The sequence below is a fragment of the Lactuca sativa genome, chromosome 7 (assembly GCF_002870075.4).
Source record: "Lactuca sativa cultivar Salinas chromosome 7, Lsat_Salinas_v11, whole genome shotgun sequence".
Taxonomy (NCBI): domain Eukaryota; kingdom Viridiplantae; phylum Streptophyta; class Magnoliopsida; order Asterales; family Asteraceae; genus Lactuca; species Lactuca sativa.
Genome location: NC_056629.2, coordinates 174,697,081 through 174,720,429, shown reverse-complemented (window position 1 = coordinate 174,720,429; position 23,349 = coordinate 174,697,081). Strand labels below are relative to the sequence as shown.

The window sequence follows — 23,349 nt, the reverse complement described above, 5'->3', positions numbered from 1 at the left end:
GGGGATCGGATTTCCACAGTTGCACACCGGGTTTTGCATATGGTCTCCATTACTCCATGACGGAGGGTTGGAAACTGGGAGTCAATTCGGGTTACTCGTGACCCAAATGGGCATCTGATTCGTGAGGGTGTTAGTTATCGGAGTTCGGTGCGCGTCAATTGTGGATCGGATTGTCTTTTGTGGAGATGCGCCCTGAACCGGGTAGGAGTCAATTGCTCAACTCATTTTTGCATGGGTATTGTTTTGTTCTAGTTATGTCTATTCCAGGAGTACCTACATAGGATATTTAGGTATCTGGGAAGAGAAAGGTGAAAGGGTCTTTGGTCTGCTCCCAATCGGGTAAAGCTCATCGAGGGTTTCCTTGGCGTTTTCATCCTTGCTGGTTTCTTAGTCAGGATTCTCCCTTTCACAATTCATCTCTAGGTATCCCTTAGGATCCATTTATGGATTTTCCTCTTGGGCTTCTTTTGGTCTCTCCTTGTCCTATCCACAAATCATCGTGATAGGGTTGTAGAAGTGTGGGTGAGGAATTTCAATTATGTCGTTTGTGCAAGAGTCGCGACTCGAGATATATGGGGATAATTTAGGTACGAGGGGTTTATAGTATCCTAAAATACTCCTGTAGTATTTTAAACTTCATGTTCGAATTCTAGTATTCTCTTGTGCGCATAGTTGTTAGGTTTTAGGTTTGTTGCAACACCACCATCACTCCCAAGCACATGTTGGTCATATCTCAAATAAATATAGTTGATCAGGCTATATTGATCCCAGATATGATTACATAATTGCCCAGGTTTGACAGTAGTGTTCAACCTTTAGTTACTTTTGGTCTCTTCTCGTTATGAGACTAGGTTAGTAATTGTGTATACTTTTATAAATACTTATCTTCTTAAAGTATACTTTTAGACAGAGTTTGTTTTAGTCCTATTGTATTTATAGTTGTATATCTCGTATGGCTAGATATACCAGTTCACTATAAACAATGCTCTGATACCAATCTGTCACACCCCTGGACCAGACAGCGGAAACGTCCGGAGGCGGGTGATTTCATTGCGCAGTATCATAACAATTGAATATAATTGAAATGAAGCAATCCAAACATCATACATTGAGATAACAAACTTACATTGTTTACATATTGTATTTGTTCTTTGAGTTACACAAAAGTTACATAAGTAGAAAACTTCAACTACAGCTAAATGATCTTGCATCAGTGTCCCTTGTTTCCTGCTTACTAGATCCCTGAGAATACAAGTCGTTTTGAAAAGCATCAACTAAAAACTTGGTGAGTTCATAAGCATTTTTGTACAAAATCGTTTACACTTGTTTAGAGTCATTCTCGTTGTACTTTTAGAAAATCAGATATTTTGTATGAAATCGTTTGGAGTCTTGCCTTGAAAATCATGGTTATATGTGTGCATGACATTACTTTTGTTCATCCTTATAAGGAGTGGTTTTGAAAAGTAGTGTGATTTGCAAAAGCGAGCTGTGTCCGAGAATAATTCGTTTGAATAGTAACAATCAATTGTCTCAAGACAAATCCCTTATTTTCAAAAAGGATATATGGTTGAAAAATCATGTTCCTCTTATCGAGTAAAATTGAGTGTGTGCGTTCTAGTTTATCGTTATCGAAATCGTAAAAGAATCGTTTTCCCCAGAAAATTCGATATTTTCTGCTACAAAATAATCGTAAGTTCTGGTTTATCATTATCGAAATCGTGAAAGAATCGTTTTCTCCAGAAAATCCTATATTTTCTGCTATAAAATATTCGTAAGTTCTAGTTTATCGTTATCGAAATCGTAGAAATTTATTTTCTATAGAGTCCTATGCTTTTTAATTTGTAAAATAGAAGTATTACGACTCTATACTTGTTAGGAGAAAGAATCCACATGGCTATTGTGGACATCTACACGATGAAGAAAGACAGTCAACACAACAAATGCGGACCATCACCTATCACATGTAGGACGGCCAACACAACGTGCAAAAATTTATTTATGAGGTTTTCCTTACATAAATTTCTAGTTAATATAACATATTCTAGTGGGTCGTTATAACCATACTAATCATGACAGAGTGCCTGTTTTGGCGTTTCTCAAGCGCCCTCGGTTTGGAAAAGACATTTGTCATCCTAGAATGGCCTGTCTAGCTGTACCGAAAAACGAAGGTTCGGGCTGTCAACCCCGTATAGATCTACACACTATTTCCCGCTCTCCCTCCAACAGACTCTGGCTATAACTCCTTACAGGACTTAGACGTACACTAATATTTTTATATTTAGGTACTGTTGAGATTTGTCTGACTAGAATATTAACAATCTTTTGACAATTGTTAAGATCCATTATTTGTTAGATAAATAAAGAAACTCGTACTTATTGAATAGAAATATCGTTCTCGTTTCATATCGTTGATTGTGCTCGTTAACTGGGTGCTCGTGTTCTTTCCTTTTCGTTTTTTGAAAAATGAGTTGTTTTAGTCAAGAGAAAAAGTGTCAAGTTATAATTTATATAAATTTATAACTGCCGGTTATGACACACATTTTCTGTTTTATGACATATAGAACATTACTTGTGTTCTCGGAGGTTTTATGACAACATCTTATGACATGCAAATATTTCTGTCATAAAGGCTCTACTTGTATATATTCTTGACGCAAACTTTTATGTTGAATATTTATAAAATACTCCCTGATAGTTTGCAAAATAGTCACAAAGTTCCTATTTTCGGAAATGACTAGAAATGGTGTCCACTTAGTAAGGTCTCTTTTTATAACTTTTGTCTTTAGACATGAAAGCATAGATAAAGGGGTTAAGTTGGACACACCCAATAGTTGGGAGGCTCTTTTGTACAAAGTATCATCTGTTATTTAGGAAATTTAGAAATCATTCGTTCATGTGTATATTACTAAATAATAATTTAATAATATTTCACACACACATACAAACATACATATATATGAAATAATTTAAGAATCTCGGGAAGATTTGACTTGTACTCTCCCCCAAAAACATTAAAACATTGAAAAAGGTGGGGTATGAAGCTCACCTTGTGTTAGTTGAGCAGTTGTTTGGAGTTATGGAGTGAAGATCTCAAGCTTAAACTCTTGCTGAGATAAGGAACTTCCATGGGAGGGATATTTTCCTAAGGATGATCATCACATATTATTATGAATAAAATAATATGGATTCATCTTGAAATATAATAAAATATTAGATGAGTGGAGGAATTTGCCTTAAATTTTCTCAGGAAAAGTTGAGAAATTTCCTTTCAGCAAGATCCTTTGTTCTTGCTTCAAGATGAGTTTTTGAGAGAAAATGGGGAAAAGTGAGAGAGAAAGTGGAGTCTAAACTCTCTCAGTGTCGTTGCTTTGGAGTATAAGGAAAAGGGAGGAATCTTTGGTACATGGGTAGATGGTGGTCCATGCATGGGTATTTGATGGGTAAAGCTTGGAATATTGTGATTTGCATAGGAAATGAGGAATTTCATCAATCACAAGGTTAATCCCTTTGTCATTTTCTTGAGTCTAAGGGGTTTAGGATAGGAATTTCATAAAATAGGGGTCTAAGGGGTTTAGGATAGGAATTACACCAAACCCCTTAGACCCCTATTATTTTCGAAGCTGTTGGGTGAGTTCCGAAGCTCTTCTCCTGATTCCGGAGTCCACAGGCGAGGTCCGGAGTGATTTTCTCGGATCCGAAGTCGCATGCAAGCCAATAGTCCAGACCGAGGTGCGAAGCTGGCTACAACTTCCGAAGCGAGGCGAGGCAAGAGGCTTCCTGAGCTGCGAGATTTCGGAATGGGTGGTCCGGATGAGAGGTTTCCGAAGTGGTGAGTCCTCTTGGTTCCTTAAGAGGCATTCCAGACAAAGAGGGTTCCGGACTAAGAGGGTTCCGGACCAAGAGGTTCAGGACAAAGAGGAGTCCGGACCAAGAGGGTTCCAGACCAAGAGGGTCCTTTTGGGGGTTTCCTCTTCCGGTTTTGAGGTGTTTTCGACTGAGGAAGGTACTTAGGGAGATTTGAGATTTGGGAGAGATTTCACATACTTGGAGAGATTTGGGAGAGATTCACTATTCTTGGAGAGATTTCGCATACTTAGAGAGATTTGGGAGAGATTCATTATTCTTGGAGAGATTTCACATACATAGAGAGATTTGGGAGAGATTCGCTATTCTTGGAGCGATTTGGGAGATATTCACTATTCTTGGAGAGATTTTGCATACTTAGAGAGATTTGGGAGAGATTTCACATATTTAGGGAGATTTAGGAGAGCTTCACTATACATGGAGAGATTTGGGAGAGATTCTTTATACTTGGAGAGATTTGCATTCTAACACTATATGGCTCCTTAGGAACTCTTATTGAACACTTAGGTGAGTTAGCACAAGTCTCAAAAGAGTCCTTGCTTACTTAAGAATGAAATTTCCTAGCCAAAAAGGCCAGTTGTGATAGTTCTATATATATTTCTCTCTTTATCCCTTTGTATATGTTCATAAAGGGGTGTGTACCTCTAGATAGGTGGGGGTTAGCAATCAAGAAGAGGCAAGTATAATGAAAGTATTTTCGTTGGTCAAACAAAAAGAGGTTGCGGCACAAACTTCAAATGAATTCATTGATTCAGGAATCACTAGTAAAATTTTTGATTAACTGGAGAGGTACCTCAGCTTGACGTTAACAAAAAAGAAGTCCATATAGTGGTAGTAGCTAGAACTTCTTCCTTTTGGGCTTACTAGCTCAACATATGTAAAGAGCACCTATGCTAGTTTGGAATCTAATACCAAAATCTAAAATTAAATAATAGTGACATATGAATAACCTTATCTTGAGAGTATTGCTAGTGTAAGCACCAACCCTATCATGGTAGGATACAACCATAAACATGCATGTGTTATGGTCTAAAAGAGCTTATGTGACTACTAGTGTTGGCAATGTCATGCAACCTAGGATGAATTAAAAGAAATTGATGGTTAATTGCTTTATAGGATTTAAAAATTGTTTTTCTTTCTAGTATGTGATTAAACAAATAAAAACTCGGCCTCTCTACTATCTCGTAGTTAATATGAGGTAAATATATGTATGCCATTTACACTTCAATTGTCTAGACTGCAACAAATTCTTGGGAATTTTATTTTAACAATATGTTTGTATTTGATTGAGAATTTATCTTATATTCAACCAACTGTGTGATATGAGAATATTTAGATGACTAATAGCAACTACCTAACTCATAATAAGTGTAGACTCATCCCACTGGTTAAAGCTCTTAAGCCTGATTTTTTAGGGTTGATGGACTTGACTTTCTAGTTGGAAATTATAAGTGGAAAGTGAGTAATCCTAATTAGGATAGGTAGAGCTTGACTAAAAATGTGATGAAGGGTCAAATTTGCAGGAAAGAAATTGACTAAAAATATGTCGACTTAGTAAGAGACAGATCTCCTACTTCCATTAAGGCCAGTTATATGCCTCATAATAACTACCTTATAAGTGTTTCTCAATCATATTCTCATTAGAAGTAGATGCCTCTTCCAATGGTTTGTTTAGTATTGTCTTCTATAAATGGATGAAAAAATGTTGAGAAGCTTGTTGAATAGGCTAAATTTGTTGTTTAAATCATACTGGTTAATCTATGATTTCATCATGAATCTTCCTTTGTGGTGATAAACAAAGATAATTCACACTAATGTAATTCACTTAAGAACTACCTGGAATTCATTTACATTATGTATGTTTTTTTACCATTCTAGTGACATCCTTTTTCACTGTTCATGACTTGTGTGAATTTGATTATGAAACTTTCAAGTAACTATAGTTAACCCTTCCCTTTCTCTTCCTTTTTCCCTAAAGATATCGACTTATTTCACTTTCTTTAAATAAGAGTACAAGGAGTTAAATCATTTCGTATGTCATTTTTAGTTGTTTAAATATGCCTTATGGTCATATAGAGAACATTAATCTATTTGTCCTTTATTCATGATACCTACCTTTTGAATAGAAAATTTTACATAGCTGGTCCTCGTGATTTAGAAAGGTTACAAATTTAATCCCTATTAATTATTTTGAACCACATCGTCCTTGTGGTCTCTAAAAATTATATGGTTGGCCCTTAAGCCATATAAAATGACGTTTTTACCCTTTTAATTTCTTTTATCCTTTTTAATTCATTTAAGTTTTATAAAAAAATAAATAGGTTATTAAACCCCAAACACCCCACCTCACCCCCAAATTAAAACCCAAATTCTCCCATATTCCATTTTTGTTCATTAACATAGGAAACTGAAGGGTTTTCTACGCATCTTTAAACTAGAGTTAGGTAATGGAAGCATTAAATATAATCCTAAGGGTACATGAATCTAGATCTACTATGATGGAAACATACTTTCGTATGTATACTAGCCTTTCATGTATAATTGTATATACTTGTGATTCCTTGAATATCTCTAACTTTTTGCTATCATTTGGAAGCACTAGCACCCAAAGTATATTACCTCTAATGGATCACACCCAAAAGTATAAAGCTTTATAAATCAAGGAGAGAAGAGAGAGCACTTTGAGAAATCTGATTTCTCTAGCTAAGTGTATGGAGAATTAGGAATTAAGGCCAAAGGGTCTATTTATAGCTGAGGTAACTTGCAAATAATGTTGATTTAAATAAGTTAAATAATCAAATTTAATTCAGATTAAAATCCTTATCCTTATCTGCTATTAAGACGGGTTCTAGAACCCTTATAGCTCCCAAAACCGTCCATCCCTTTAAGGGGTTCACAAATGTGCCTCTTGCTCAAGTATTGAAGAATTAACATTAAGTCCCTGCAGCTTTAATCAAATTTTGATTAATCTAATTAATTCCAGTTAATTTCAAATAAATTTTAACAAGTCTCTAATTAATTTATCAAGTTATGATAAATTAATAAACTATTTATCTTACTCTCTCAAATTTATTTCTAGCTATTTTAACTCTTGAGAACAACCCAAAAAGGACTATGTTATTATTCCCAAAGTTATACCAAGTTGGTTATGAAAGTCGACACCTATTTCCAACAGTCTCCTGCTTAGACAATTAATTAACTAATATTGGTAAAATAATCTTCCAATAACCAACAAAGCGTGCCTTCCATAGCAACTATTGAACTCAGATCTTATCAAGTATCAACCCTTAGATAAGGGATCAATGATTCCTCTTTTCCTACATTATATCATTGTGAACTGATTCATGGATTATGAATCAAACTAACAATACAATATTATTGTTCTTAATTTTTGATTTATTATGATCAAATCAGACTACTAATTGTACTCATCAATTTAGTCCAGACCTGGCTAGGCACATTAGATATCAATGCAAAATCATCAAGGGGCCCATGGATATCAATTCTCATGTTAAGGTAGAAGGAAAAGATAAACTTTGACTACGTAGTTTTTGTGTACTTGTCAAATCATACATGGACTTACTCGTTATGACCACTAGTTACGGATAGTGTTAGAGCAAGACCAATGCATAACCAACTTGTATGAAAAGAACTCAATGTATTTCCATTTTAAGAATAAAATATATTATCATCTTAAAATTACTAGTGATTGAATATGAGCGTGGGTTGTTCTAGTACTTAAAATCACCATTTCAAATACTTATGAGTGTAAACACAATCTCCATTATATGTCTAATATCAATGGACAATCCACCAAACCCATAACAGTCTTAATTCCTATACCCATTATATGTCTAATATCAATGGACAATCCACCAACCCCATAACAGTCTTAATTCCTATACCCATTCCCAAACTATGAGCTTATATGGAGTTTTGAATAAATTAATATTCCAGAAGTGGGTTCTAAACATGAAAATGGAGAGCACAATGCTAAACTAATTGAAATGACTTATCCCCATCATATATTAAGACCACTACTTAATAACTGTCATATCAAATTAAGACTTTATACTACTTAGGTTACCAAATTTAAAATAAACTATTCAAAGTGGGTATAAATCAAATCATTTGCAAATAAAATGCCTCGTGGAAAAGTTTTACTGTCAGACTTGTTACCTTAGCGAATGGATCAACAAGATATCTATCGGTATGACTCTATTGACTATGATGTTTTCACATTTGAACAACTATCAAACACGATAGTACTTACCGAGTATACACTTTGTGTGCTTGCATGACATTGGGATCCACACTCGAGGTAAATTCACCCTTTGAATAGCAAGAATTTTTCATAAGGATCATCATTGATTGAACTTCAACAAAGGTGCCGCTAATGAATCTCTTTCAGTCACATATCTTCCTTTTCAATTTAACTAATTACAATATACTCTAAGTTTATTGTTAAATCTATTATGCTATATTACTTATTATTCTCAAAGAAAATAACCATTCAGTAAAAGATATGAATTCTGACTATAAACTTAATCATCTTTATTAATATTGAACTCAATGTAACTTTTACAATGATCTCTTCCATACCATCAACATATCCTTTTTTTCTTTTAGGACACTAAGGAATGAACTTGATTTTGATTCATTTATTTTCAATAAATTGATCTTATCTGACATGTCATGCTCGAGAGGCTTTCGAATAATCAGATCTTGTATATGTCATGTCTCACATGATCCATTAAATAAACAAAATCATGTAGGACACAAATAATTTTGTCTAGCTTAATACTAGAACTAGGACATTAGCTCAATGTCTTGCGACACATTTTGCACTATTTTGAATTACTTTTAGACTTCATGGACTTTAGCTTATCCTAATGAATTACCTAGATCTATTTCCATAGATCAGTATATTCAGTATGTCTACTTTTTCTCCCACTAACATTGGCATACACATGGCTCATCTTTGTTTCTCCAAAATTCAAAACTCTTTGAATTTTTTAATTGAAACAAAGATCCTTGTTTTACCCACTAGCTTAGATTATCATCGCTTTCCTAAAATTCAAACTCTTGGAACTTTCTCAATGGAAAAAAGAATCCTAATTGCTCCCAGTATCATTAACATAAATGTATATGACTTATTTTCATATCTTAAAATTCAAACTCCTTAAATTTTCTCATTAAAACAAGAATCCCACTAACTCCAACTTTCTTCATCATACCTTATGATCCATATTTCTTTCTTGGAATTCAAAATCCTTGAATTTTGTCATTGAAGTAATGACCAGCATAAGCTTACACATTCTTCACAACCTATCTTGGTTTGACTATGTGTTATTCTCTTCCATGTTTGTCATTTTTCTTGAAGATTCACTAACACTTACAATTTTAATGTGAATTGTTTAGTCAATAAACTTTTCAAATTTTCATTGGTTAAATCTTGCTATCCATGTTCTTCTCCAATTTTGTAGCATTATAGGGTATGCTATAGCTTTCGATAACTGGCATGCTCTGATTATTGTCTTCAAGTAAACTCATATTATCTCAATCTTTATGATTAGGTATATGATGTTCTCTATAAAGTCTATTAGGAAGAGTTGGAAGTATGTCATTTCCAGAATACCTCTACAATATCGAATTGAATGTCAGGACCAACTTTAGGTTCTTTGTTAGTTACCTCTCGAATCTTATCAAGATCAATGTGACTCCCACTAACTCTTTTGGATATCATCTCCCTCTCTTGGAAGAGTACTCTTCGAGTAATAAACATTTTATTATTAGAATTTGTGTTAAAAATTATCCAAAGTGCTTGTTGGGATGTCCAATGACATAACACATCTTTAATCCAAGTATTAGATTGTCGAGCACTTCATGAAGAGCATGAACCTCATAATCATAGAACTCTAAATGTACTTAGTGAGGGATGAACCCTTACTCCACATCTAAGAGAGTGTTTCAAAACCTACTTGGTTGGTATAATACCAAGGACTTTTGAAACACTATTCATGGTACAATCCATGAACTATTCTGTTAAGCACAATACGACCCATCAAGCAACAACTCAAACGATGTTTTATTTCTCTTCTCCAACAACACTCACCGTGACATTATTTTGGGTAGAGACAACTTATGGAAAACTTTTCATAATTCTTTAGATTATCGATATGGTTTTTAACTAAGATGCTCACAAATCTTATTGGATCTGAGTATCTTATCCTTTTGTCCAGTTAATTGACAACCTTGTTTTATAAAAAACTATGAATACCTAGAAGGTTCCAATCTTAATGTTTATTCAGAGAAACATTTTCACACGAAGTCAATTTTACTATGTATTGTAGTTTATCCAAATGGCCAATTAGTCCAAACTAATTCCAACATAGACATTCATCACCCAATGACGCAAATTTCATCTATCTAGACAAACAAGATCTGCATTTATCATAAGATTAATAATCTAATGATATCCATCCAACATGATACTTGTTAATGCATTTTATGTTTACATTTTCAAGACAACAATTCGACAAATGCATTTTATCCAAACTTTTGGATGTATTCGAGTAAGTACATCTTTTTGATAGTCTAAATGGGTTGTTAGTTAAAACTAATTCCAAAAGATATTCACACTATCACATAGATCTTTTATCATTTTTCTTGATAAATAAGACTTTCATTTATCGTAAGACTTATGGGCAAACGAATACCAAAGTCCTATCTAACTAGATCTTTGACAATGTAATTCTTATTCAAGAAAATGATTCCACAATATTACATCATGTTCAAATATTTGAATCAATGTTTTGAATTGCTCCTTACATATCAGTTTCATATATTTCATGACTTTTCTTTTAAATACAGAGCATATTAAATGTTCTACATTTAAACGAGTCAGAATGATCTCATAAAATTTGTATAAACAGTTTTAAACCATAAGACCATATATGAAACATTTATGAGTGATGTCTTTTGATCCAATGAATAGTTGCAGGTGCCCGATATTCATGATATATTTTACTTCTCCTAGTTTTAATCATCTTTACTCCTTTACAGTCACTACACTTTCATATGAATGTCAGCACAATATCTGTAGTTAAAATTAAGGTTCTAAAAGGCGTGAGGTGTAGCGTGTCGATAAGGCCAAGCCTCAAGGCTTATGAGCCATGTTGAGCCATTTTTTTTCGAAGCATGATATCAGATGGGTATTCTGTATTATTTATAATTATTTTACCATATAAATATGGCTTTATGTCAAATATTGCCACTTTTTAGAAGTGTTATATTAATAACTAATAACAAAAAGTAAAAAAAAAAAAAACACAATACTTGTGTGTCTGATCAGAAAAGGCATAAGAAAGAGCAAAAAAAATGTGCCTCAACCCAAAAAACTCATGCCATAACATGCATAATGCACCATGCCAAACAGGAATGCCATGGGGCTTTTCGTACGATGGAGTCACGCCTTGGCGTGCGCCATTGCGCGCCTTTTAGAACACTGGTTAAAAATACTTAAGTATTAGAAGTAATGTTCCAATAATATTACGAATTATCATATTTGAAAATAAACTAAATGTTCACGAGTTGTCGTTTGATCCTAAGGATAGTAGCATGGGCTTGTAATCTATGATCAAATTATCATTTCTATGTTTCAATCTTATCCATCGGACATATTAGGCTAGAATGCTTTTAAAATCCTTTTTTTTATTTCGGAAATGATAGTTTATCAGAACAAGTCTCAAAATAAGCCATCCTATTTTCCTTGGTGTGTTGGGGACAAATTAGGTATTTCAACATTAATCACCTTTTACGTACGACGACTTTCTTCTTCTTGAAACTTCTACTTATAATAGGAAATATGAGATTATTTAAAGTGCGTGTTTCTATGATTAGCTATGTCAGTCACAAAGGGTCTCCACATCCATTCAACTCCTTAATAGGTATTTCTAAGTTTTTCATATCAAAAACAGAGTGAACTGGTTATATGTACATGGTTAGCTTAGTTGATAACCATAGAGAACTCCTAACTAAATGAAATTCCATTTCACTTCAATATGTTTATTTAATAACTATTCTTAATAGTTTTGGAATGTAATGGGCAGAGAAACCTTAGGAAGAGCTTTAAGAAAGACATGATCTTTCTATTCATAAATGAGAATTATTCCCAAAATACGAATTTGATCATCCTGATTACCATATAGACAACATCCAATTTTAATTCCATTCTTGTTTGTATTATTGATCCTTTAAATAAAATTTTAATCCAAATTATTATTTACAAAGGCTAGGATCCATATTTGGCTTTGCGATGTGTAACAGATGTCATAAACACACCGTTAAGTTATTTAGGCAGGTAATGCTCTTTACCAATTTGAATCATGATTAAATGTCTAGATCTTTTGAGATTCATTAAAACTACTCAATGAAATATTAATATCATATTTTCACATCCTCTATTTGTGTCAGTAATAACGTGGTCTCTCAATAAGATGGTGAACCAACCATGCAAAACCGTGTCATCCTTGATTATGTCATGGCTCTCAAAATTGACTTGTTGATTAACCATATACACTTCGCCAACAATCCATAACCATAAGTACCACATCACTTCTTTTTATGTCTAACATTTATGTGTCGATTAACCACACACGCTCAATAAGTAGACAATAAGCAATAATGTGTGTTATTCATGGGTTAGAAGCTTTTCACATTTTCTAATATAACTAAGAAAGTGAACTTTGTTTTTAGGACTTTATATGCTATACTTTTAACGAGACGTCGTCCTATCAAACCCTTTCAACTAACGGCTATAAACCATACAAAGAAGTGGCGAGTGAAGAGGATACTCATTCAACGGTCATTTTATAGATCGTTTCCTTATATATCTCACGTATAGCATGGTCTCATAAACGAGGCCTACTCTTGATTTGACTAACGATATTTAATTAAACATGCGAGGACACATGTTGTATTATTATTTACATATAGTAATTGTATTACATATAAAAATGTCTTTGGTATTTACATATTTTTTATAAATTTTTATAATTAGATGAAAGGTATATTTTAAACAATTTAAAATAATATGATTTAAACAAATTATCTTTAATTAAATTTTAATTAATTAATTTAAAATCATTATCTATAATTTCAAATTACTTAGGCATATTTCTCTTTTTAGTTTAATTATCCAATTTTAACAGATTAAAATAATATTTAAAACTAAAGATAAACCATAAAATTCGAAATTATGGCAAAAGTTTTGAAATCTACTAATTAGCAGAAAGCACACCGCGCCCTGTGACCAACAACCTTCTTGTGTTTTTCTCAGATTTTTTTTCAAATAGTGTATAATTAAAATCTAATCGCTTTGATACCACTGAAGGGTTTTCTATGATTTTACACTAGATTTAGGCTAGATAAGCATTTAAATATAATCGTAAATATACATGTACCATAGATCTATATTTTACTATCATTGCAACCTACTTTCGAAACTATAGAATTAAACTAACAAGAGAGATAGGTTTACTAACCTTTTAGGTATAATCATATGTACTTGTGATTCATTAAAGATCTCGAACTCTTTTTCAATCACTTGGAAGGACTAGCACCCAAAATCGAATGTCCCTAAGGACTCACGCCAAAAAGACTAAAACTCTACAAATCATGGAAAGCGGAGAGACTACTTCAAAAAATTGGATTATCTAAGGGTGTGGGGAATTAGCAATGATAATTATGAAAGCCAAAGGGTATATTTATAGTTGAGGTAACTTGTAGCTAAAGCTTATTTGAACCAATTAAATAATTATTGTTTATCCATATTCAAATCCTTATCTTTTTAAACCATTAGGATCGATTCTAGAACTCTTCTAGAGCTCCCAAAACCGTCCATCCCCATAAAGGGTTCCATAATATTCCTCTTGCTCAACTATTGAACAATTAACATTAAGTCGCTGCACCTTTAATCAATTCTTGATTAATTCTAATTAATTCAAATTAATTCCAAATTAATTCTAAATTAATTTTAACAAGTTTCTAATTAATTTTTAAAGCTATGAGAAATTAATAAACTAGTTATCTTACTCTCTCAACTTTATTTCTAGCTATCTTAGCTCTTGAGGGTAACATAAAAAGGACTTTGTTATTGTTCTCGAAGTTATCCAATTTTGTTATGACATTAGACACCTATTTCCAACAACTACCTCCTTAGTTCTTTGTTTCCATCTTGTTCCAAACTAAGATTTGTGATTTGTCGATCATCTTTAGTTCTTCGCTTCCATCTTGTTCCAAACGAAGATTTGTGATTTATCGATCAGGAAAAGTCAAGTATTGAAGGTTGTTGGTTTTTTCCAACACATTGAACTGGAAGTCTAAGCATCAGGTTCATTGTTGATTGTTGGTTTGTCATCATGTTGTCAGATTGGTTTCCAAGGTTCAAGCTACCGGCTCTCTGGTTCTCTAGCAGTGACATGGACAGTGACCTTATTTAAATTGGGGATGAGCTTCTACAAGGCCTTCTTCTTCTCATTTATCTTTCTTCTCCTCTTCTGTCTTAAACAAAATTTGATTATCAAGGTCGACAATCACATAGAGGACCAACAATCTATGGCTGATTATAGATTTATGATCAATGGTTGTTACATTTTCGGATAAATTATGAACAAAATATGCTAAGGGGGAATGCAATTTGAGGAGAGAGAAGAGGGAAAACATACTTTCAACATTTTATTCTTTCACCTGTAAGGATGTTGTCCATCTACAAAGTTACGGATCATGAAAATTTCTAGTTGAAAATTCCAATAGTCACTTGCAATTTCTGAATTTCTCACCGGATAAGAGCGGGATCATGGTTAATTTGATTCTTTTGATTGAACTCCACAAGACATCGGCATCATCAAGCAAAAGACAAACCTAATTCAGTTTCTTGTATTTATGTTTTTGTATCTTGAATCCCCCTTAAAGCAAATTGGAATTTTTTATTTTGATTTCTAGAACAAAGATCGACCCCCCTTGGATCCTTATTAGTGTGTTTGTTTCTTTCTATCTTGAATCGATTAGCATCAAGGAAATGATTCTTAAATTTCTTAAATTTATCTTAGGTATTAAGTTTTGCTTTAAGTATTTAGGCCTTTTAGATAGGGATGAGCATCGAAACTGGGTACCCGTTTTCAGAACCAGAACCGCCTCGGAACTGCTGGTTCTGGAACAGGAACCGCCTTAAGCGGTTGTGGTTCCGGTTCTGATTCTCATTTTTTAGGAACCGCTACCCGCTGGGTACCCGTCGGAATCGATATATATATATATATATATATATATATATATATATATATATATATATATATATGTGTGTGTGTGTGTGTGTGTGTGTGTATTAGTATTTGGTGTGAATATGTGTATGTTATTTAGACTGGTTTAGAATTTATTGGGTTGATTTTTTCCGTCTTTGGTCCGAATTGATTCCATTTGGATCAAACTTAATTGCAATTTTATTGACAAACGTTAATAAAATTGATCTAACCGGGTTACCCACTCTTGGAACCGAAACCGCCGGTTTCAAAATTGGTTCCAAAAAGTTAAGAACTGCTTAGAACGGTTCCGGTTCCAGTTCTAATTTTCTAGGAACCATCGGTTTCGGTTCCGGTTCTCGCCAAATGAAGCGGGTATCCGCCTATGCTCATCCCTACTTTTAGAGCCCCTGTTCTCCAATTTTTATGGAAAAACTCAACGACACTTTGAACCTTATTATTATGTTGGTGTGTTACTTTAATGGACATCAAGTATTTTGAAGATATTGAAATAAATTTTCATTAGCGTACATCACTCAATCCCACAAAAATCTTTTGGTTGGCTTCGAAAAACATTTTGTCACCCATTAATCCAGCCGGCCTTGGAATTGGTAGGTTGCACACCTCGAATCTATTGTTGCTAGACAAATGGCGATGGAGATACAAAATGGAAAAGAAGTCTATTATTTTTAAAATTTTTAGAGGTATTCATAGGAGTAGCGATACATTTTTCTTATTTGGGGTGCGTGCACATTATGTGAAATAGACCTTATCTTAAACCAATATGATAAAAGGGTTTAATAATATTTATTAACCATTTACATAAATCCTTATTGATTACATTTATAAGTTATTTGACATTTTATATATATAGATAATATAAATGTTTAGAGTCTTTTATTTATTGTCTTGTGGTCCATAAGGCCACAAGGAGTGGTTCCATGCTTGTCATGATCACCTAAGCTACACATAATCTATATTTGTATTTACCATTGTAAGGAAAAGAAATGGAGTGGTGTCATGACAATGGAGAACATCAGAATACCCCACCAGGTTCGTGAGTTGGGGCCTGGAAAACGTGAGTACAAAGGAAAGAGTGCCTTTGAGTTATCGAATAAGACGTTTGATGGCCTGGTAGTGATGAACCGCTGAAGCTTGCAAGAACTGACTGACTTGATTAACTGCATAGGAGATATTCGGTTGAGTGATGGTCAAATACTGAAGCGCCCCAACAAGAGATCGATAATGAGTGGGATCCCCATAAAGCGCCCCAAAAGCAAAAAACGAGGTGTTGGCCGCAAGGGGCGTTGAGACCGGCTTAGAATCAAGAAGTCCAACACGATCAACAATGGAGTGAGCATATTTCGATTGACTATGAAAAAGCCCAGAGGGGAGATGCTTGGCCTCAAGACTGAGGAAGTAGTTGAGTTGCCCTAGATCCTTGATCTTGAATTCTGCGTAGAGCTTGTGAATAAACGAATGAATGACTGACGAATCCAAGCTAGTAAGGATGAGATCATCAACAAAAACAAGCAGGTACAAGACGCAGGCACCTCGTTTGAAAATAAACAATGAGGGATCAACGCGACTACAAACAAATCCATTAGCCACAAAAAAAGAATTTAGCCAATGAAACCACGCCCGAGGGGCCTATTTGTGACCATAGATGGCCTTATGGAGTTTGCAAATGTGATCGGGGTAGCGAGGATCAATAAAACCAGGCGGTTGCTTCATATACACAATGTCCGTAAGATTTCCATGTAAGAAGGCATTATTGACATCTAACTGATGTAGCTTCCATTTGTTACTAACCGCAAGAGTCATGACGATGCGAATGATGGACGCTTTCACCACCGGGCTAAATGTATTAGAACAATCCAGCCCAGGAACTTGACTGAATCCCTGAGCAACAAGTCGAGCTTTGTGCCGATCAATAGAGCCATCAGCAAGGTACTTGGTGGGAAAACGCCAATGACACCCAACAACATTAGTGTTGAGGGGACATGGAACCAAAGACCAAGTAGCATTATGAGAGAGAGCATGCATTTCAGAGCGCATGGCGGCCACCCACTTAGGATATCGAAGAGCATCATGACGAGTAGATGGATCATTCGAGGCAAACAATGCAGAGTACAACCCATGGTTCGACGTATGCGCCAAATCAGCCTGATGACGGGGCTTAAAAATCCTTGCTTTTGCCCTAGTAATCATGGGGTGACCGGCGGGAGATGGATTAAGGGGCGTAGGGATCGAAACACTAGGTGCATGGCTCGGTGATGTGGGTGGATCATCATCACTATCCGATCCAGCGGCCGAGCCAACGGGATCGGATGAGGCGTCAGAATCAAAGGGTATAGGGTCAGCAGGTGCAGCAGTCGGAGTGTCAGTTGCAGGAGTGGTCACCGGAGCGGGGCAAGAGCTGGGTTCAGCACATACACCACAGGAGAAGGGATGCGACTGACAACGAGATAAGGCAGGAGGTTTTGAACAGGCCCTGGAGACAGGCATAGATTGAGAGGTATCTTCAAAAAATGAATGTAAAGGCAAATCATCCAACGAGACCTGCGAAGTGGCACCGTCAAAGGGAAAACACATCTCGACAAAACGAGCATGACGTGTAATGTAAACACGAGTTGTGCATGGGTCAAGACAAAGATAGCCCTTGTATTCTAAGTGATAACCAAGAAACACACAGAATGCTCGCGAAGATAGCTTATGTGCCGAATAATCAAGTAGATAAGGATAGAACCAGCACCCAAATGGGCGAAAATTATCATATGACGGAACTTGCTCTAGTAGTAACTCGAACGGCAATTTGGAGGCAAGAACCTTTGAAGATAAGCGATTAATAATATAAACCGCATAGCTAAAATCATGGACTCAAAATTTAGCGGGAACATGACCATGAAACATCATAGCAAGCCCAGTTTCAATGATGTGACGGTGCTTACGCTCGGCCCAACCATTTTGTTGCGGGGTGTAGGGACACGACACCCGATGAAATATGCCATGCGAATTTAGCAAACTTTTGACCCAATTATTCAGAAACTCCGATCCACCATCACTTTGGAGAACCTTAAGTTTGGTGGAAAACTGGTTTTCCATAAATTTAATAAAGGATAAAAAAAACGTCAAAAAAGTCTGATTTAGCCTGCATAGGATAAAGCTAAGTGAAACGAGAGTAGTCATCCACAAATGACACATAATATCGAAATCCATCAACCGAGGCAACTGGCGAGGATCCCCAAAGATCATAGTGCACCAAATCCAATACATGTAAAGCACGCTTATTATTAATAGAAAACGACAACCTTCGAGACTTAGCAAGTTCACAAGAAGCACACAAAACTGGTTTCGGCAAAACACTAGAAACCATTAATAGTCCAAGTTTATTTAACATAAAAATTGTGTCAAATGACACATGTCCCAAACAGCAATGCCAAAGTTCAAATGAAGCACGCGGCTTGGCCCAGACAACAAACGCATAAGTTTTAGGAGTGGTGTCCGACACGTAAAGGCCGCGATCACATTTTCCTTGTGCTAGAGCTTTCCTCGTTGTTCGATCCTGAATAAAAAATACAGATTTGTAAAAAAGAACATCCACAAGATTGTCCCGAGTCAGTTTGCTAATAGATAATAAGTTGTTGGTGAGGCATGGAACCACCAACACATCATGTAAGTGAATATTCGGAGCAATTTTTGATGAACCAATGGAAGAAATTTTAAGAGTGTTACCATTGCCAAATTTAATGGAAGCATCACCACCATAGGGCTCGGAATTAGTGACCGAACCAGTCGAGGAAACCATGTGATCGGAGGCCCCAGAATCAACAAACCAATTCGTGCCGCCGGTGGAAATATTGCACTTGGCTAAGAAAGCCTTGGCGAGATGGACTTCATTGGAAGACCCCGACGAGTCAAAAGAGGCAAGTTGGGGACAATGGTTAGCAAAATGACCATTTTGCCTACAAAGTTGACAGTGAGGTGACCGGTGACCACGACCTCGACCACCACCATGGGCCACACGACCGTTGCGACCACGTCCAGATGCCAACCCAGCAGAAGCTGCTCTAGCAGAAAACGCAACAGTAGGGGGTGAAGAAGCTTCGCCATGTATAGCCTTCAAGAAAAATTCATGACCTTCGGCCTTGGCCAGAAGATCACGCAACTAGTAGGAGGCACCGAAGGTCCGAACGGCTATGGAAATGGTTTCAAATCACGCACCGAGGCCACACAAGAACCAATAGGTCTTATCAGAATCATCGACAACTTGGCCGATAGCAGCAATTTAATCACACAACAACTTAAATTTGCGAAGAAAGTCAGAGAAGGAGTCGCTGCCTTTGGTAAGATGGCGAAGGTGGTCACGAAGGTTTTGAGCACGCTCCAATGAGAAGTTACCGTAGCCAGCCTCCAGAGCATTCCAAATCTCATGAGCGGTGGAGAGTCCCACGATCTCAGAAAAAGCCTCTTCAGTGAGCGAAGCTTGAAGGAGAATGAGAGCCTTTTGATTGGATGAGACCCACTGAGCAAAGGCGGGGTTAACAGTGGGCTTATTGTCTACCAGAATAGACGACGATAGGCACGGATTGGAGCCATCAACATGGTCGTAAAGTTGTTGATAGTTCAAGAGAGGAATCATTTGATTTCGCCATAAAAGATAATTTGAGGAGGACAACCGAATGGTGATTAGATGGAGGATTGTGTTCATTGAAAAAGAGGAGGAGTCGGCTGCCATGGAGGGGTGGTGAAAAAATGGACGAAATCCGATGGGTGGGGGTTAAGGGAAGGAGAAGAGGAAAAAAAGGAGGTTATGGGAGGGAAAGGGATGGGATTTAATGGCTCTATGATACCATGAGTGAATGTAAAACTCAATGCCAACAATGACACAAGTAACTCTATATATAGGGAAAAGAATTACATTTACAACCCCTCAAATAATATATGATTATACAGTAAACACAAAATTTACATAAGTCTAATAGAAGATATGAAGAAGAGAGTGAAAAAGTAGGATTTAATACAACCACATATAAATGGAAAATGGGTTTCTCTTTTTGACAATGCAATGCCAAGAATGATTAATTTTCACAACATGTTGAGGTGGAAGGGCATTCTACCCACAAGGTGTTGAGCTCCACATTAGTTTTGTCTAAGACTTTTGCTATCCTATCCCTAATGATATCTCAAGTAGCCACATTAGGAATGAAATCTCCATCATGATACATGATAACACTAGCAAGAAATATAAATTGGGTTCTTCACAAAAACAAATTCTTTGCAGATGAGATGTCATAAAGAAAAAAAAAATATTTATCATGAGTTCAAACAACTCGCGTATCTCTTCTGGGGCGGATGCAGGTAATGGTGAGGGGTGGCAGGTGCCCCCAAGGGTTGGGATATTTTTTGCATGTGATACATATGAAACTAAATATATTAAAAAAAAAATTAATTGGTTAGGCCCAAACAATTTAGGCTATGTCTACTTGATTATTTGGAAAAAAAAAAAAAAAAAAAAAAATTGAAGCGTGCGAAATGGACAGCAAACAAAACAATAAAGAATAGAGTAAATTACAAATATGGTCTTTATATTCTACTCATAGTTGCAACTTTAGTCCGTTTTTGGAAATTTCGATAATCATCCCTAACTTTGGTTTTATTTGGCCATTGCCCCAACTCAAATAAAACGATTTTTGTACCTTTATCTAAAACTTGCAATTTGATAACAAGTGATTAAATATGGCTAATATGTCGTGAACCATTTGACCCGACCCATTTTTCTTATTAAATATATTTTTGTGCACCCAACCATTATAAATCCTAAATCCGCGGTTGATCTCATCAATTATACTTTATTGGGAATATAAAATTAAACCCATAGTTAACTAGTGATTTATGTTATAATGACTTTGTTATATCACTTTTAAATAGATAAGATAGTTCCAATAAGGTGAAGAAATGATTCATCTACACTATGTGCTTAATATAACTTTACCAAAGATTGTGACAAGTTGACCTTAAATTGTTTGTTTATATTGTAGGCGATAATGAGTGCTTGGAAAGAAGCCTGTGGAATGGCACCACCAAGCTCGATGTTGATTCCACCAGGGACCTATATGGTATTTCCTCCTATTGATCTCATTGGCCCATGCAAGGGTCCAATTGAGATCAAAGCCACCGGAGCCATCATCAAGGCCCCACCCGAGCTTAAAAAGTTCACAACCGCGTATTGGATCTCCATAAGGAATGTTAATAAGTTGACTATGATCGGTGGTACGTACAACGGCCAAGGCGAACAAACTTGGAAGCAAAATTTATGCCCCGACGGGGGGCCAGGACCTTGCCCACTTCCAGTCGTATGTGTTTTCTTTTCTAACTAAAAACTTGGTTAATCATTTCAATATTATCATATGCCATCTTTAACCAATATTCTCCTCTCCCTTTTCTCAGAATCTTCAATTCAATAATGTCACAAATTCAATGTTGCAACACATAACATCTACCGATAGCAAATTCTTTCACATGTATATAACTTCATGTGACAATACAAGACTTGATAATATCACCATTTTATCACCAGCAAACAGTGTCAACACAGATGGAATTCAAATCGGGCGCTTAAGTGGTGTCAACATCACAAACTCAGTAATGAGAACGAACGACGATTGCATTTCTATTGGTCAAGGATCCAAGAACATCCATATTAACAATATTATGTGTGGACCTGGAGATGGCATAGGTATTGGGAGTTTGGGAAGACGCGAAAAGGAAGAACCTGTACAAGGAATCTGGATCAAGAATGTCACCATGAAAGGCACAGAAAATGGACTCAGGATAAAGACTTGGCCTACATCTTTCCCAGGAAGTGTTAGTGACTTGCATTATGAAGATATCATCATGGACAATGTGTCATTTCCCATATTCATCGATCAACAATTTTGCCCTATGAATAACTGCAAGGTATCATGCATAAATTAGATAATTTAGTGTTTGAACTTAAATGAATTAGTACAAAGTAGAAAATTTAATATAGTTTTTTTTTTTGTTTACGAGTACTAGAATGGAACTCCATCAAAGGTGCAGATATCGAATGTGAGCTATAGGAATATTAGGGGAACATCAGCAACTAAAGTGGCATTGAAGTTTGTTTGCAGCGCAGGTGTACCATGCAAGGACGTAAATGTGGCTGATATTAATTTGACATTAAAAGGACCTAAAGGAGGACCTGCCACCTCTGAGTGTGCTAACATTAAACCCAAAGTAGTCGGTAAAGTTGTCCCTTCGGCTTGTCCAGGGTTAAAAATAATATGATTTTCTCCATCGACCGGCAAAGCATATATATGGGCGGGTAATGGTTGTGGAATTCTCTGTGGAAATAAGTAAATGAAATTTTTTCACACAATTCCGACGACATTTCTACATAGATGTAACATTACATCTGCTGGATTTTTCGTATTCTATATTACTAGCTATTCATTGGTTATTAAATGATTGTTAAATGGGATTTGCAAATTCTTGAAAACTTCATCCATAAAAGTTACTTTTATTTATAGAGGATTTTAATTGATGTTTCTTGTTTTAGAGTATATGCTAGGGTGTAGAAAGAAAAAAGTGAAACCGAATAAAAGGTCGGAACCAAATAAGATTTGGTTTATTTAATTTGATTCAACTTAATTGGTTTCTGGTTTGATTTGGATTTGGGTTTAATAGATTAAATCAAATCTTAATTGGTTTAGCTTTTTCGGATATATATTTATCATAATTTGTGTTTCAATTTTGGTTTTATAATGCTAATTGTCATTTGGTTCACGTTCTTAGTTATACCATTCATTTTTACGTTTTAATTCGACTTTTGCTAATGCGAATAATTGCTATATGATAAATGTTTTAGAGTTCTTTGTTTTCTTTGATTAACAATAAAACGTTTTTTGTATTGACTATTTATTTACAATTTGTTGTAGAGAAAAGACCAATGGAAGTGATAGTTGAGAAACTTCAAATCTTGAAACGAGTTCTACTTTTCTAGATCTCCAAATATTGTTGAATAATATAGGAGTACCCCGAACATTAAGGGCTCAACCCAAGTAAGAGATTAAAGAGCCATTCAATCCAGATATGAAGTTTTAGTTCCTTAATTCATTAAAAAAACTAAGTACTTCTATATTCAATGGAATAGAAGGGGTGCTAG

The 23,349-nt window shown here is 35.5% G+C and overlaps 1 protein-coding gene across 1 annotated transcript in view; it reads left to right on the top strand.

Annotated features, from left to right (window-relative positions):
* LOC111902863 (exopolygalacturonase) overlaps window positions 1–22,736 on the top strand; it is a 49,588-nt gene extending 26,852 nt beyond the window's left edge. The window contains exons 2-4 of the mRNA XM_052765339.1: window positions 21,203–21,517; window positions 21,612–22,121; window positions 22,221–22,736. Coding sequence (XP_052621299.1) covers window positions 21,203–21,517; window positions 21,612–22,121; window positions 22,221–22,472 — 1,077 coding nt within the window. The 3' untranslated portion in view covers window positions 22,473–22,736. The remainder of the gene's footprint in view (window positions 1–21,202; window positions 21,518–21,611; window positions 22,122–22,220) is intronic.
* The last annotated feature ends 613 nt before the right edge of the window (window positions 22,737–23,349 follow it).